Genomic DNA, 14,678 nt, shown 5'->3' on the forward strand with positions numbered 1-14,678 from the left:
GTCAACTCTCACTCGGATTTCTCCGCCCTCCGTTGCGGCGGAAAAGCTGGGACACGAAAGGCACTGTGGGTGGACTCCTGAGGTGCATTGTGGGGAGTCGCCTGTGGCTGCCGTGTTGTTGTAGGATCCTCGGTCGTTGCTGGGGTTGAAACACCGCGGACGAAATGCCGGAGCGAGATAGTAAGGCTCGGGTCATCTGCCCTTTCTTCCCCGCGGGACTCGGGACACTTGGCGCGTTATTTTGGCCTCAGAATTTAAGCCGGCTGTGTGCGCGAGGGTGGAGGCGGGCCGGGAGTGTGATGCTTGGAGCCTGGCGAAGCAGTTTGGGCCCCGAGCGAGGCCGGGCAGCTCCAGACTGTCTCTCAATCTTGTCCTTGCCCCAACCCACGACAGATGAGATTTATCTGTGAACCACCCCCAGCCCCCGTCACTTAATTTTCGCTTCTGTAAATTTATCTTTCGCGTAGTATCTTAGGTGTCATCTTCAAGAAGTCTTTGCTGATCCTCCAGCGCTGGTTTAGGGGCCCCCTCCTCTGAGCTCCCATAGGTCCTTGTATTTTCCTGCTTCAGCACTTGTTACCCTGTATTGTCAGTGTCGATGTTCTTGCCTTTCTTCCTCACTAGATTGTGAGCAACTCGACAGGAAAAGACATCTGTATTGTTCACTACTAGATCCCCAACTTTTGCACAAGACCTGACTCTAAAGAGATTGATTAAATTAACATCAATTCCTTTTCTTAGGCGAGCCGTTCTCCAACCCATTGGCCCCAGATGGCCACGATGTGGACGATCCTCACTCCTTCCACCAGTGAGTGTTTTGATATAGAACCATGGGAATGAGCTGGGTAATGAGTAAAGTGGTGGTGGTGGTGGTGAAAGAATTCTGAATGTCTTGTCAGCAAGGATGACCAAAAAATCATACCGCTTGCCTCTTTATCTTTGTGAACTTTAACTGGATCAGGCCAACTGCATAAGAGTATTAGAGGGGAAATTATGGCAGGGAGAGTGCTAGTTTTTAAAATTGATGTTTAATTACACGTTATATAGGAATTAATTCTTGTAGAAATTAAAACATCAGAATAAGGGTAATGTTGTCTGTGATAACATCCCCAATTCCATCCCCTTTCTTAGAGGTAACCACTTTTTTACACTTATCTTTTTGTCCTACTCTTTTTAAATGCATTTGTATACACATATTCATATTTGAGTAAAATACATCATTGCTTTGTGAATTAAAATATTAAAATTAATCGGTGTTATATTGTCTATATATCAACTTTGCCACCTGTGTTGGGTTTTTTTTTAGTGATTTATTTATTTTTGGCTGCATTGGGTCTTCGTTGCTGCACGTGGGCTTTCTCTAGTTGCGGCAAGCAGGGGCTACTCTTCGTTGTAGTGCACGGGCTTCTCATTGTGGTGGCTTCTCTTGTTGCGGAGCGCGGGCTCTAGGCGTGTGGGCTCAGTAGTTGTGGCTCGCAGGCTCTAGAGCGCAGGCTCAGTAGTTGTGGCGCACAGGCTTAGTTGCTCTGCGGCATGTGGGATCTTCCCGGACCAGGGCTCGAACCCGTGTCCCCTGCGTTGGCAGGCAGATTCTTAACCACTGTGCCACCAGGGAAGTCCCCCACCTGATGTTTTTCCCTTCTCAATATTTTAGCGGTTATTTTCATGGCAGTGACAAGGACTCACTTCTTGACCAAACTCTAGTCAGACTTCTCCAAGGCTTCTATTTTTTTTTTTTTTTTTTTGCGGTACGCGGGCCTCTCACTGCTGTGGCCTCTCCCGTTGCGGAGCACAGGCTCAGCGGCCATGGCTCACGGGCCCAGCCGCTCCGCGGCATGTGGGATCCTCCCGGATTGGGGCACGAACCCGTGGCCCCTGCATCAGCAGGCGGACTCTCAACCACTGCACCACTAGGGAAGCCCCAAGGCTTTTATTTTTGACCAGGCCTACTGAACCCTGTTTTGTTTTGTTTCGTTTTTAAATTAATTAATTAATTAATTAGTTAATTTTTGGCTGTGTTGGGTCTTCGTTGCTGCACGCGGGCTTTCTCTAGTTGTGGCGAGCAGGGGCTACTCTTTGTTGCGGTGTGTGGGCTTCTCATTGCAGTGGCTTCTCTTGTTGTGGAGCACGGGCTCTAGGCACGCAGGCTTCAGTAATTGTGGTGCACAGGCTTAGTTGCTCCCTGGCATGTAGGATCTTCCCGGACCAGGGCTCAAGTCCATGTCCCCGCACTGGCAGGAGCATTCTTAACCACTGCACCACCAGGGAAGTCCCTGAACCCAGTTTTAACAAAGAATCCTGCCAAGGTATAGAGAAACCCATCAATCAATCAAGGAGATCCAATCACTCCTCTTCCCTTGATATCTAATCAACTTCCTCTTCCACCCTACCCTTGATACCTAACCAAGTAATTTTCTATACATTCCCAGTTGTCCCTGTTGTACTCAGAGTTTAGTTTCAGTCCTTCTCCCCTTTTGCAATAGTCTTGATTTCTATTACAGTAGCGTTGAATAAAGTCTTCCTTGGGGAGACCTAGCAGGATTCTTTGCTAAAACTGGGCTCAACAGGCCAAGGAAGGGGCCTAATCAAGAGAGGGCTCAAAGGAACCTTACTAAAGTTTGGTCAAAGAGTGAGACATTGTCACTGTACCAGATAAAATTACGTCTTGTACTATCAGTGCTGTCTTTCCCATATTTGGGAAACACTTTCACAGTTTATTTAGTTAATCTCCCATAATGGATGCTTAGGGTTTATGTTGTTCTCAAGTTTTTATTATTTTCAAAACTGTAATTGAACCTCTTTTACAGGCCTTCTTATACACATATGCCAGTAATTGGCCAGGTTAAATACAGATGAATGGAGCTGCTTGGTCACAGGATAGTACACATTTAAATTTTAAGATAGATACTGCCAAATTGTCCTCTAAATTGTTTATACTGATTTATATTACTATCAACGATACACGAGAGTATCCACTTCCCAAATTCTCACTCATTGTTTTTTTTTTTAATTTATTTTATTATTATTTTTTTACATTTATTTTTGGCTGCTTTGGGTCTGTTGCTGCACACGGGCTTTCTGTAGTTGTGGCCAGTGGGGGCTACTCTTCGTTGCAGCGCGGTGGCTTCTTTGTTGAGGAGCACGGGCTCTAAGCACGCAGGCTTCAGTAGTTGTGGTGCACGGGCTCAGTAGTTGTCGTGCATGGGCTTAGTTGCTCCATGGCATGTGGGATCTTCCCAGACCAGGGATCAAACCCATGTCCCCTGCACTGGCAGGCGGATTCTTAACCACTGAGCCACCAGGGAAGTCCCTCTCACTCATTCTTTTTTTTTAATTTTAAAAAAATTAATTAATTTATTTTTGGCTGTGCTGGGTCTTGGTTGCTGTGTGCGGGCTTTCTCTAGTTGCGAGTGGGGGCTACTCTTTGTTGTGGTGCGTGGGCTTCTCATTGTGGTGGCTTCTCTTGTTGCACAGCATGGGCTCTAAGTGCGTGGGCTTTAGTAGTTGTGGCATGCGGGCTCAGTAGTTGTGGCCAATGGGCTCTAGAGCACAGGCTCAGTAGTTGTGGCACACGGGCTTAGTTGCTCCGCGGCATGTGGGATCTTCCTGGCCCAGGGCTCGAACCCGTGTCCCCTGCCTTGGCAGGTGGATTCTTAACCACTGTGCCACCAGGGAAGTCCCAGCTTCTCACTCATTCTGGATTTATAAAACTTTTTTTTTTAGTAGCCGCGAGCAGTGGCTACTCTTTGTTGCAGTGTGCAGGATTCTCATTGTGGTGGCTTCTCTTGTTGCGGAGGACGGCCTCTAGGTGCTCGGGCTTCAGTAGTTGTGGCACGAGGGCTCAGTAGTTGTGGCTCGCGGGATTTAGAGCACAGGCTCAGTAGTTGTGGCACACAGCCTTAGTTGCTCCGCGGCATGTGGGATCTTCCCGGACCAGGGCTCGAACTCGTGTCCCCTGCATTGGCAGGTGGATTCTTAACCACTGTGCCACCAGGGAAGTCCGATTTATCAAACTTTTTAATCGTTAACACTCTGATGCATTAAAAGTGGCATGTTCTTTGTTTTAATTTGTTCTTCTCTGATTTCTAGTAAAGTGAACCATATTTTTTACATATTCCTTTTCCAATTTTTGTTGGGTACTAATTTTTAAAATTTTCGCCCTCTAGATCAAAACTCACTAATGAAGACTTCAGGAAACTTCTCATGACTCCAAGGGCTGCACCTACTTCTGCACCACCCTCTAAGTCACGTCACCATGAGTAAGTTCTGGGGTGATCCAATCTGTTTCCCATCTCCTTCCTATGGAAAATTTATTGAACTAGTTATCTTAGGAACTGGAAAGCTAGTTCTCTTTTGAGGTCTATGGTTCTGATTCTCTGCCTTTTGAGATTAAAGCTCCAGGAAAGACTGCGATACTGTATGGATCTCATTTTTAAAAAAATATTTATTTATTTGGCTGTGCTGGGTCTTAGTTGTGGCACACGGGATCTTTTAGTTGCTGCATGCAGGATTTTTAGTTGTGGCGTGTGAACTCTTAGTTGCAGCATGTGGGATCTAGTTCCTTGACCAGGGATTGAACCTGGGCCCCCTGCATTGGGAGAATGGAGTCTTAGCCACTGGACCACCAGGGAAGTCCTATGGGGATCTCATTTTTTCTCAGAGTATGTTCCATGGACCATTTGTACTAGAGTTGCTGCTGGTGCTTAAATAAGTAGATTTCTGGGTCCATTCCAGCCCCACGGACTCAGATTCTAGGGCAGATATTTGGGAGTATATAATTTTAATAGTCCTTCAGGTGGTTGTGATGCTTTCTAAAGCTTGAGAACCACTCACCTACAAATATTGACATGGATCTCTGCCTGATTGAAACTGGTCAGCTATTGCTGTGGTCAGTATTCTAAGCCTTTCTTCAGTCCTCAGAGCCACTTCTTGGGGTTTCTGGGGCTGTGGCAATATTTCGCAATCAGTGAATTTCTTTCTTTTCTAGGATGCCAAGGGAGTACAATGAGGATGAAGATCCAGCTGCACGAAGGAGAAAAAAGAAAAGGTAAAGGGAGGATGGAGGAGTGTTGGGTTTTAAGGTGGATAGTGTTTGGGGAAAAGGAGTAGGGGCTAGTTATGAGGCAAGAGACTGAGGTTTTCCTTTCTCGTCTTGAGATTCTCTGCTTTCATAGTGGAAAGGAATGATATTTAGAATGGCTGTTTAGGGCTTTGGAGTCAGCTTGTGGTGTTTTAATCTCATCTTTACCAGTTTCTAGCTGGATGCCGTGGGCATTTTGTTTAACCTCTCTAATCCTCAGTATTCTCATGGGTGGAATCAAGATAGTGATAATAACTTTTATCAGGTTGTCATGAGGATCAACTGTGATAGTCCATGTAAACACTTAGTACCAGTGCCTGGCATATAGTAACCACCCAGTTAATTTTGGCTGCCATCATTATCATTGTCATTGCTATTATTTATATGATACTAAGCTTCCTAGACCTGGTACTTTGCTTTTTTCTCTCTTCTTAAGGAGGACTGGCAAGGAATGATATATTTTCAGGTGAAATTTGGAACGTGATAAAAATTCAGAGACTTCCTGGTTGCCGTATGGTAAAGTCTCATACTTGTAGAGACTCGGTGATGTAGAGTTAGGTGACATCAAAGGATTCTGAAGTGACAGATGGAGTACACTATTGTGGCATTAGAACAGTGTATCTGTGAGCTGGAAGATGCAGTAGTTCTGCTTTTGAGGAATATCAAGAGGTGGCCAGCAGTTCTATGAGGACATACATGAGCTTTCAGCATGGAGAGTTGGGTGAAGGTATAGGGAAACAGGCAGGAACAGTTCTGCTGAGCCTTACACATTTGCCTTTCCCTGGTCACAGTTATTATGCCAAACTTCGCCAACAAGAAATTGAGAGAGAAAGAGAACTAGCAGAGAAGTACCGGGACCGTGCCAAGGAACGGCGGGATGGAGTGAACAAAGATTATGAGGAAACTGAGCTGATCAGCACCACAGCTAACTACAGGGCTGTGGGCCCCACTGCTGAGGCGTGAGTACCGAGTGGGCCAGGGCATGGTTCCCTCAGCCTTGCAAAGTCATACAATGGCAGTATGAATTCTTCCTCACTTTTTCCTTGCTCTGGAAAGCCATTTCCCCATGCCAAGCCATTTCAAGAGGCACTTGCCACCCACAAAGGATGGTTCTTATGTGGCCTCTTTCATTCTACAGGGACAAATCAGCTGCAGAGAAGAGAAGACAGTTGATCCAGGAGTCCAAATTTTTGGGTGGTGACATGGAACACACCCATTTGGTGAAAGGCTTGGACTTTGCTCTGCTTCAGAAGGTGAGCTTGGTTGGTAGATGGAGAGTAATACTAGCATGCTGAATGCTCTTATAAGTGCCTTTTGGGGTGAGGAGGGAGACTGCTGTTAGTTCAGACCATGTAGAAGAACTAATGGTGCCCCCTCTGTAGGACTAATTGCTATTCATCCTTCAAGTCTCAGCCTCAGTTTTATCTTCTTGGGGAAACAAACCTTCCCTGATCACCTGTGTATTGTTAAGTCTCCCCACTCCTCACCTCCCACTACCTGCACCCTTGCATAGCTCTTCTGTTTTACTTACAGCAGTTATCACACTTTGTTGTTTAATTGTTTAATTTGTCTGTCTCTCTTTTTATAAGCTCCATTAGGGCAAGGACTATATTGTTTTGTTCAGTATTGAGTTCTTAGTTCCTGGCACAGTGTGGTATAATGGTGTTCAGTAAGGATATGTAAAGTGAATAAATGTCTAAACCTTAATTGCTTTCCTGTTAGGTACGAGCTGAAATTGCCAGCAAAGAGAAAGAGGAGGAAGAACTGATGGAAAAGCCCCAGAAGGAAACCAAGTAAGTAAACATCAGGGAGAGCTTGAGAGTTTAGAAAGGTGGGGCCAAAAGTAGGAACACATTTAGCAAAAATGTTCTTTTTGTCTTTTCAGGAAAGATGAGGATCCTGAAAATAAAATTGAATTTAAAACACGTTTGGGTGAGTACAGAATTTCCACACTAGTGGCTCTGCATTCCAGGGGGAATTGTAAGGAATTTAGTGCTCTGGACAGAATATGCTTCCCCTTACCCTCAATCTACTTTTATCTCTTTTTTGTCCCCAAACCAGCTAGTTCCCACAAAATACTCTAATAGAACTCAGATGTAGACTTAGTTATTTCATATATATTACTAATGTCCCCTCAGTTAGGTTGGAAGCTCTTTCAGATTTGGGCTTATCCATTAAGGGAGGTAGCATGGTTGATGATTAAAAACTCAGAATTCAGAAACCTGCATTTGAATCCTGTAATGAAATCATACTAAGCATGTGATTTTGGGTGCAACCAACTTAACTTCTCAGCTCCACTTGCAAAAATGGGGTTAACGTTCACCTCATGGGATTACTGGGACGAAGAGAAATAATACATGCAACATGCCTGTCACACTGAGCATATAGTAGAGCTATTTTTTCCCGTCTTCATCAGTATTACCTTAAACTTCATCCTTCTTCCTCACAGGGCCTAATACAATGCTAGGCACATAGTGCCCTTGAGAAGGCAATGTAGGCAGGGTGGATAAGAGCTCAGGCTTTGGAGTTAAACGGCTGGGGTCCCATTCTTTGTTCTGTCGCTTAGTAGCTATAGGACTTGCAATAGTCATATGACTTAAGTGGTAGTAAATCACTTACTTCTCAGCCTTAGTATTTTTATCAGCTAAAAGGAGATAATAATGACCACCTCACAGGGCTGTTGTGGAGACTGAATGAAGCAAAGAATGCATAACACTTGGCATGGTGGCTGGCACACAGTAGCCACTTAGTAAACAGTAGCTGTTATTGTAGAAGTTTTCTCACTGGCTACTTGCTGCTCTTTCTCTTTTTGTAGGCCGAAATGTTTACCGCATGCTCTTCAAGAGCAAAGCATATGAGCGGAATGAGCTGTTTCTTCCAGGCCGCATGGCCTATGTGGTAGACCTGGATGATGAGTATGCTGATACTGACATCCCCACTACTCTTATCCGCAGCAAAGCTGATTGCCCCACCATGGAGGTGAGTGACCCAAGTCCCGAGAGCCTGCTATGTGAGCCTCAAACCTGGGAATCAGCTTCACTTCTGCCCTGAGCCTCATCTACCACATTTAACCAAGTCCTGTCCACCTTCTAACCTCCTAAATCTCAGTTGAATCCATTCACTTTTCTCTATCTCCACCAATAACACAATAACATTCCAGTCTAAGCCATCATCTCTTGGGACTTCCCTAGTGATCCAGTGGTTAAGACTCTGTACTTCCAATGCAGGGAGCATGGGTTCAATTCCTGGCTGGGGAACTAAGATCCCACATCCTGTGCAGCATGGCCAAAAAAAAAAAAAAAAAAAAAAAAGCCATCATCTCTTGTTGGAACTATTAAAAGGGGCTCCTAGTTGGTTTCCACTCTGGTTCCCTTCCAATATTCTATTTATTTTTAGTATTGTTGAGATGTAAGTCACATACCAAACAGTTCACCCCTTTAAAGTGTACAATTCAGTGGCTTTTAGTATTTTCATAGAATTGTACAACTGGCATCAGAATCAATTTTAAAACATTTTCATCACCCCAAAAAGAAACCCTGTACTCTTTAGCCATTACCACTCCCCACATCTTTCCGTCCCCTTTTCCATTATCATTTTTACACATGGCCAGAGTGATCATGTAACAACATGACTTTTTCTCATCATGGATTAGAAGATTTTTTTTTTCTCCCTTCACTACTGTCATTTTTTTTTTTTTAAGATAATTTTTTAGAGCAGTTTAAAGTTGACAGCAGGGCTTCCCTGGTGGCGCAGTGGTTAAGAATCTGCCTGCCAATGCAGGGGACATGGGTTCGAGCCCTGGTCCAGGAAGATCCCACATGCCGCGGAGCTACTAAGCCCATGTGCCACAACTACTGAAGCCCGCGCGCCTAGAGCCCATGTTCCACAACAAGAGAAGCCACCGCAGTGAGAAGCCCGCGCACCGCAATGAAGAGGAGCCCCTGCTCGCCGCAACTAGAGAAAGCCCGCGCACAGCAACAAAGACCCAATGTAGCCATAAATAAATAAATAAATAAATTAATTAATTAAAAAAAAAAGTTCACAGCAAAATTGAGAGGGAGGTACAGAGATTTCCCGTATGTGCCCTGCCCCCGGTTTAGAAGATTTGATGGTTTCTTTATTTTATTTTTTGCGGTACACGGGCCTCTCACTGTTGTGGCCTCTCCCGTTGTGGAGCACAGGCTCCGGACACGCAGGCTCAGCGGCCATGGCTCACGGGCCCAGCCGCTCCGCGGCATGCGGGATCCTCCCGGACCAGGGCAGGAACCCGTGTTCCCTGCATCGGCAGGCTGACTCTCAACCACTGCGCCACCAGGGAAGCCCGGTTTCTTTATTTTTTAAAAGTCTTTATTTACTTATTTTATTTTTGGCTGCATTGGGTCTTAGTTTTCCAGGATCTTTGTTGCAGTGCACGGGCTCTATAGTTTTGGCTCACGTGCTCAGTAGTTGTGGTGCAGGGGCTTAGTTGTTCCGCAGCATGTGGGATCTTACTTCCCCGACCAGGGATAGAACCCATGTTCCCTGCATTGGAAGGTGGATTCTTAACCACTGGACCGCCAGGGAAGCCCCTTGATGGTTTCTTAGTGTTAGGATAAAGACCAAAATCTTTTTTTTTTTTTAATTAATTTATTTGCTGCATTGGGTCTTTGTTGCTGCGTGCAGGCTTTCTCTAGTTGTGGTGAGCGGGGGCTACTCTTTGTTGTGGTGCCCGGGCTTCTCATTGCAGTGGCTTCTCTTGTTGCGAGCACAGGCTCTAGGTGTGTGGGCTTCAGTAGTTGTGGCTTGTGGGCTCCAGAGCGCAAGCTCGGTAGTTGCGGTGCACGGGCTTAGTTGCTCCACGGCATGTGGGATCTTCCCTGACCAGGGCTCAAATCCGTGTCCCCTGCATTGGCAGGCAGATTCTTAACCACTGCGCTACCAGGGAAGCCCAAGGCCAAAATCTGTATATCATGGCTTCTGAGGCTCTGTAACTCCTGGCCTCTCCAGACTCTTTCTACCATGCTTCCCAGTTTGTTCTCCAGTCATCCTTGCTTTCTTGAATGTACTAGATTCATTTATGACCCAGGCCTTCGTATGCTGTTTCATCTGTCTGGAATATACTTTTACAACACCTCCTTTCCCTGTGTTCACCTACTTAATTCTCACTTATCCTTTAATTTGTTAATTTGTTAAGTAAATGAATGAGTAAATGAAGAGAGTCCTGCTCAGTGGGATAACATTCTTGCTCCTTGGGGGTTTTCAGGCCCAGACCACACTGACCACAAATGACATTGTCATCAGCAAGCTCACCCAGATCCTTTCCTACCTGAGGCAGGGTACCCGCAACAAGAAGCTCAAAAAGAAAGATAAAGGTAATCTGGAGAGTTAGGGAGAGAAACCTTACCCCTGGAGGGGCATCTGAGATGGAACCAAGGTCTCCTGGAGCTTCTAGAACATTGGGAGGCTCCTGGGGACCAGAGAAAAATGGGAGCAGTGGAGCATTAGCCAAGGGATGGTTGCATCCAGGTTCTGTCTGCTTGACCCACCCAGGAAGCAGTGGTCAGTTTTGAGGCTTGAGGAGGGGGAGTTTGGGGTAGCTTTTGTTGTCCCATCTTTTAAACAGAAGATGTTTAAAAGGGCATTGAGAACTGAAGAGCATGGTGAGGCTGAGTGGGAAATAACTCAGGAGTGTCTTCCTCACTCCTCTCTTTATGTTACAGGGAAAATGGAAGAGAAGAAACCCCCTGAGGCTGACATGAAGTATGTATCCTAGCCCCTGCCCCCTGATCTGAGGGAGGAAGGGCCTCTGGATTTCCTGTCTTTGGCATTTGGGGGAGGCCTTGGTGTGAGAATCTGGAGAAATGGCCGGCGGAAATGGAAGTTTGTATGACTTTGTCAGCTAGGGATCTCTGTTTTCCTAGTATATTTGAAGACATTGGGGATTATGTGCCCTCCACAACCAAGACACCTCGAGACAAGGAGCGGGAGAGATACCGGGAACGGGAGCGTGATCGGGAGAGAGACAGAGACCGTGACAGAGAGCGAGAACGCGATCGAGAGCGGGAGCGGGATCGAGAGAGAGAAGAAGAGAAGAAGAGGCACAGCTACTTTGAGAAGCCAAAAGTGGATGATGAGGTGAGATGTAGTCCCGGGCACTAGGTGGAGGAGCTGCCCATCTCTGTGGCTGCCCAGCCAGGTACAGAACCCCTCTGTTATATAGGTGGCTCATGGCTCCACAGCAGCAACTGGGTCAATTAATCCAGGGTAGGAACCATCCTGGAAATGGGGGCAGAGGGTAGGGTAGGGAGTTGATTCAAACTTGAGGGAGAGGTGAGTGGGCATCCCTCCTGGTGACACTCACTTCAGTTTCTGTTTTCTTTCCAGCCCATGGATGTTGACAAAGGTGAGTTTTACCCATGGCATCTTGCATTGGCTCTGGCAGTGCTGCTTTCCTCTGGGCTGAGAGTCTGACCCAGAACTCAGAGTTGCCAAGGGTGGGACTGGGGGACTTCCTAGTTCTGGGTTCTCGGAAGATCCCTGTCTTGCTTTATGGAATAGACAGAAGATGAGTCTGGAGTTCTGTCTGTCTTCCTGGGCAAGGGCAGGGCATATTTGCTCTGTTTGATATAATTCTCCCAGCTGTGGGGTTCTGAGGACGTGGGGCAGGTTGAGTGGACAGTATTCTGGGCATCTCAAGCAGAGTAGCTCATTTTGAATTGGAATTTGATTAAAACTTTGTTAGCTAAAGGGTTCTGTTGCTTAAAAAATGTTATGAAAGGCACAGGTGGGAAGTGTGTTGTGGGGAAGAGGTTGTAAGCTCCTTATTTCGAAGTCTGAACAGAGTTCTCTTTCGCCCAGGACCCGGATCCGCCAAGGAGCTGATCAAGTCGATCAATGAAAAGTTTGCTGGATCTACTGGCTGGGAAGGCACTGAATCATATCCTTTATTTCAGCGTGTTCATTCCAACTCCACCTGCCTCCCTGCTTCCCCACAACCTCCCTGCCCCCATCTTGCTCTTTCCCTTTTGTGCTGAATTTTGATAAGGATGAAGTCATGACTTTCCCCTTTCTCAGAGGACTCATTCACGTTCACAGCCCTCTCCTTAGAGTTTTCATGTTGGGGCTTCTAGCCCTTGGCCCTTCCTGCTTGAAGTTTTTCTGCTATTGGTAGAATTATTTTCTTTAACATAGCATATGTTGAAGAAGCCAGAAGACAAGAAGCAGCTGGGAGATTTCTTTGGCATGTCCAACAGCTATGCTGAGTGCTACCCAGCCACGTATGTGAGACTCTTTTAAAGAAGGGAGGCTGGGATGATTGCAGAGCAAGGTCGGGGCGGGGGGAGTGAGGTGAAAATTTGATTTGTTGGGACCCAGGGGTACTTCTTACTGGATAAAGTATTCTGTTAGGCTCTGAGTGGGAGGCCTAGGAGGGATGGTTGTTCCTAGGCATATAGCCTCTTAGTGGGTAGGTTTCTGCATGAACCATAGGAATCTGGGTCTGCACCATCTCTTTAACTGTTGCTTCTCTTTAGGATGGATGATATGGCTGTGGACAGTGACGAGGAGGTGGATTATAGCAAAATGGACCAGGTGTGGAGCTGGAAGGATGGGTGGGGACAGTTACTCTTTAGCGCATATCCCCTTCCCTCCTCCCAAATGATCTGTTTCACTTCCTGGGCCTCTTCTTTCTTCAGCTGCAGCAATAGGAGCAGCAGCATTGTGGGGTCCTGGGCAGCTTAACTGTTTTAAAGCATCTGTACAAAGTCAAATGAGATAGGGCCATAACTATATTTCTTTTTATTTTCTGTAAAGTGCCAGGCTTTGATTTCCATCCTAGGGAGTAAGCACGCCTTTAGTGCACATGCAGAAAGGGAAGAAGGATTTCAGTTTTTAGAAAATAACTGGAAAACAAACAAACTGAGTTTTATTCTAGCTAGGATTGACATTTTCCTCTAAGCCTTAAAACAAAAACAAAAACACTAACACCATTAAGGGTGAAGAAGTGTCATCTACTTTTCCTTGTTTTCTCTGTACTGCAATGCTTAATAGCATGGTTTAATTCTATCTTGGAGCCTTGCTTAACCCTGGCTCTGCCAGGTATTGGTTTTGTGACCAAGCCAACTTATTTTACTGCTTTTTCCTCAGTTTCCTCATTAGAAAAATGGAGATAACTATAGTTCTCTCTCAATAGAGTTTTTGAGAGAATTAAATAAGATACATGTTTAGTGTTCAGAATGATGCCTGGCACATAGTAAGTACACAGTTAACATTTATTATTGTTTATTAGGGTAGGATTTATGAATGATAAAACCTGGGATTATGGGAGAGCATGGCTTTAATCAAGGGCTAAAATCTCATTTCCACTGACATCTCTTCCTTCCTTGCCCCCCATTCTGTCCTGCAACAGGGTAACAAGAAAGGCCCTTTAGGCCGCTGGGACTTCGATACCCAGGAGGAATACAGCGAGTATATGAACAACAAGGAGGCTTTGCCCAAGTGAGTCTTGGTACTAAATACAGCCAAGAGTGAGGAGAGGGATGGTGGTGGGGGCGGACTAGCCCACAACAGGTTAGAGGGTGCAGTCTGGCTGAAACATTCTGAAATCAGTTCTCTGCTCACCGGGTCTCCTGGGAACACCTTGCTACTGCTATTCAACCTCGGATGCCTTCTTCCCTCAACTGCCCTTTTTTTCCCTCAGGGCTGCATTTCAATATGGCATCAAGATGTCTGAAGGGCGTAAAACCAGGCGCTTTAAGGAAACCAATGACAAAGCAGAGCTTGATCGCCAATGGAAAAAGATTAGTGCGGTAAGTGGGACTGGTTCTGGGTGGGAGGGCTTCAGCTGGGAGGAGATACTGGCCCACAGATTCAGGAACAGGCAGTGGGTCGGAGAGCCATGGAAGTAGGAGAGAGGTCAGCCTTGGGTCTCAGGTGAGCTTAGACTGGCAGCATAACCATCAACTATAACTGCTCTTTTTGCAGATCATTGAGAAGAGGAAGAAGATGGAAGCCGATGGGTGAGCAGCATTATTCTTCCTCTGTGAGACTGGTGAGAGTTGCTTAGTGTATTGATCTTACGCTCATTTCTCTTTCTATTGCAGGGTTGAAGTGAAAAGACCAAAATACTAATCTCTGGTTCCAACCCCAAGAATAATCTCCACAAGGATGTGCTCTCCACTGCTCGCTTTCTACAATTCCAAAAAAAGTTGCACGATGGTTTTTTTGTGTGAATGTATATAAAATTTCATTGTATAATCTTTTGGTTCCATTAAAATTGGTTAACCTGCTCTCTTATCTTCTCTATGTTGAGGGCCCAGATGCACCAAGAGGGCTACTAATTCCATATACATGTGATTGTATAAAAATCACATGGAGAAAGTCAGTCCTTTCCTGAGCTGTGGCTCTAGATTCCTAAGCAGGATATATACTAGCCAGGGTGCACAGTGGAGGAGGGAAGAATGACCCTCGCTGTCAGGCAAGAGGTGGATAGAGAAACATAAGGATGATTGGTCTTAAATATTAGACTCATCTGGGCCCATCCGGGGACCTAGTCTTAGGGCAGAGGTTCCCTGGGAATTAGGGTCAGCCCAGTGGGCTGCCAGTCTGATCCCAAGGTTGT

The 14,678-nt window shown here is 45.9% G+C and overlaps 1 protein-coding gene across 1 annotated transcript; it reads left to right on the forward strand.

Moving 5' to 3' along the window:
• Window positions 1-64: 64 nt before the first annotated feature.
• On the forward strand, window positions 65-14,346 carry IK (IK cytokine). Its single transcript, XM_060093471.1, has 20 exons — window positions 65-180; window positions 742-808; window positions 4,167-4,259; window positions 4,988-5,047; window positions 5,872-6,039; window positions 6,219-6,333; window positions 6,803-6,873; window positions 6,966-7,012; window positions 7,896-8,059; window positions 10,323-10,431; window positions 10,780-10,819; window positions 10,981-11,194; window positions 11,444-11,462; window positions 11,918-11,996; window positions 12,256-12,336; window positions 12,592-12,649; window positions 13,467-13,555; window positions 13,758-13,866; window positions 14,042-14,076; window positions 14,161-14,346. The coding sequence occupies exons 1-20, from the start codon at window positions 165-167 to the stop codon at window positions 14,186-14,188; spliced, it is 1,662 nt and encodes a 553-aa protein (XP_059949454.1). The 5' UTR covers window positions 65-164; the 3' UTR covers window positions 14,189-14,346.
• Window positions 14,347-14,678: the final 332 nt, after the last annotated feature.

The sequence above is a fragment of the Mesoplodon densirostris genome, chromosome 3, assembly GCF_025265405.1.
Source record: "Mesoplodon densirostris isolate mMesDen1 chromosome 3, mMesDen1 primary haplotype, whole genome shotgun sequence".
Classification (NCBI taxonomy): Eukaryota; Metazoa; Chordata; class Mammalia; order Artiodactyla; family Ziphiidae; genus Mesoplodon; species Mesoplodon densirostris.

Excerpts from the sequence above, each read along its gene's own strand:
- IK (XM_060093471.1), top strand. Across the intron at positions 4,260-4,987 it reads TCTAAGTCACGTCACCATGA|GATGCCAAGGGAGTACAATG; the intron begins GTAAGTTCTGGG and ends TTTCTTTTCTAG. Across the intron at positions 13,556-13,757 it reads AACAAGGAGGCTTTGCCCAA|GGCTGCATTTCAATATGGCA; the intron begins GTGAGTCTTGGT and ends TTTTTCCCTCAG.